We start from the raw sequence: 721 nt of genomic DNA, 5'->3' as shown, positions 1-721 counted from the left end.
AGTTGTTGTCAAAAACGTGATAAAGCAACCAAGTGGGAAAGCTCCAAATAGGCGCCCGCTCATGTTAACATATCATGACTCACCCCCAGTCGTTCCACGAGCATCTCCAGTTCATCTTGAAGTTGTTTGTCCTCCTCAGACTAGAAGGTTAGGGTAAAAAGCTCATCAAGGGAAGGAATCCCAAACACATCCTCCTCCCATTCACCCTGGGGCAGGTGGCCAGTGAGCCGCCCTCTTAGGAGGGACCAGGTGGACAAGGAAAGAACAAGAATGGGAAGCCCTGGTGGGAAGGCAGCCTGGGTTCTGGATCAGGCTCTGCTTGAATGCCATCCTAAAAAAAATGGGGCAACAATGATCCGCCCGGGGCCCGCCTCACGAGACAGTGGTAAGGACTGGTGGGGGGCAGCAGAGATGACAGCGCGGACTGGAAGATGAGAGGCAGAGAGGACTTGTGCCAGGACCCCTGAGGGTCGCCCCATCCGCCCTCTCCTGGTCGCGGTGGGGCCGTTGGGAGTCGGGCCCTAGGCCTGCAGAGCCGCCGTGACTCAGCCCCGCGGCCTCCACCGCCGGCTCCCGGAGCCACGTCTCACCAACTCCTGCTCTTTATCCTTGTCCCCAACATCCCGCCGCTCCTTGCCGCCCGGCTTCTCGTCCGTGCCGCCGGAGGCCGTCGCTGGGGCCTGCTGGGGTTGCAGTGGTGCCTTGTCCCTGCCGCCCTCCT

The 721-nt window shown here is 60.5% G+C and overlaps 1 protein-coding gene across 1 annotated transcript in view; it reads right to left on the bottom strand.

The window, feature by feature from the left end:
• Positions 1–715, bottom strand: part of PSMD2 (proteasome 26S subunit, non-ATPase 2) — an 11,289-nt gene extending 10,574 nt beyond the window's left edge. Inside the window, exons 1-2 of the mRNA XM_006925783.2 lie at positions 591–715; positions 84–140 (exon numbers count right to left, since the gene is read on the bottom strand). Of these exons, the coding sequence (XP_006925845.1) occupies positions 84–104 (21 nt within the window). The 5' untranslated portion in view covers positions 105–140; positions 591–715. The remainder of the gene's footprint in view (positions 1–83; positions 141–590) is intronic.
• Between the last annotated feature and the right edge of the window lie 6 nt (positions 716–721).

The sequence above is a fragment of the Pteropus alecto genome, unplaced genomic scaffold (genome assembly GCF_000325575.1).
Source record: "Pteropus alecto unplaced genomic scaffold, ASM32557v1 scaffold88, whole genome shotgun sequence".
Classification (NCBI taxonomy): domain Eukaryota; kingdom Metazoa; phylum Chordata; class Mammalia; order Chiroptera; family Pteropodidae; genus Pteropus; species Pteropus alecto.
This window is presented reverse-complemented; position numbering and strand designations above follow the sequence as displayed.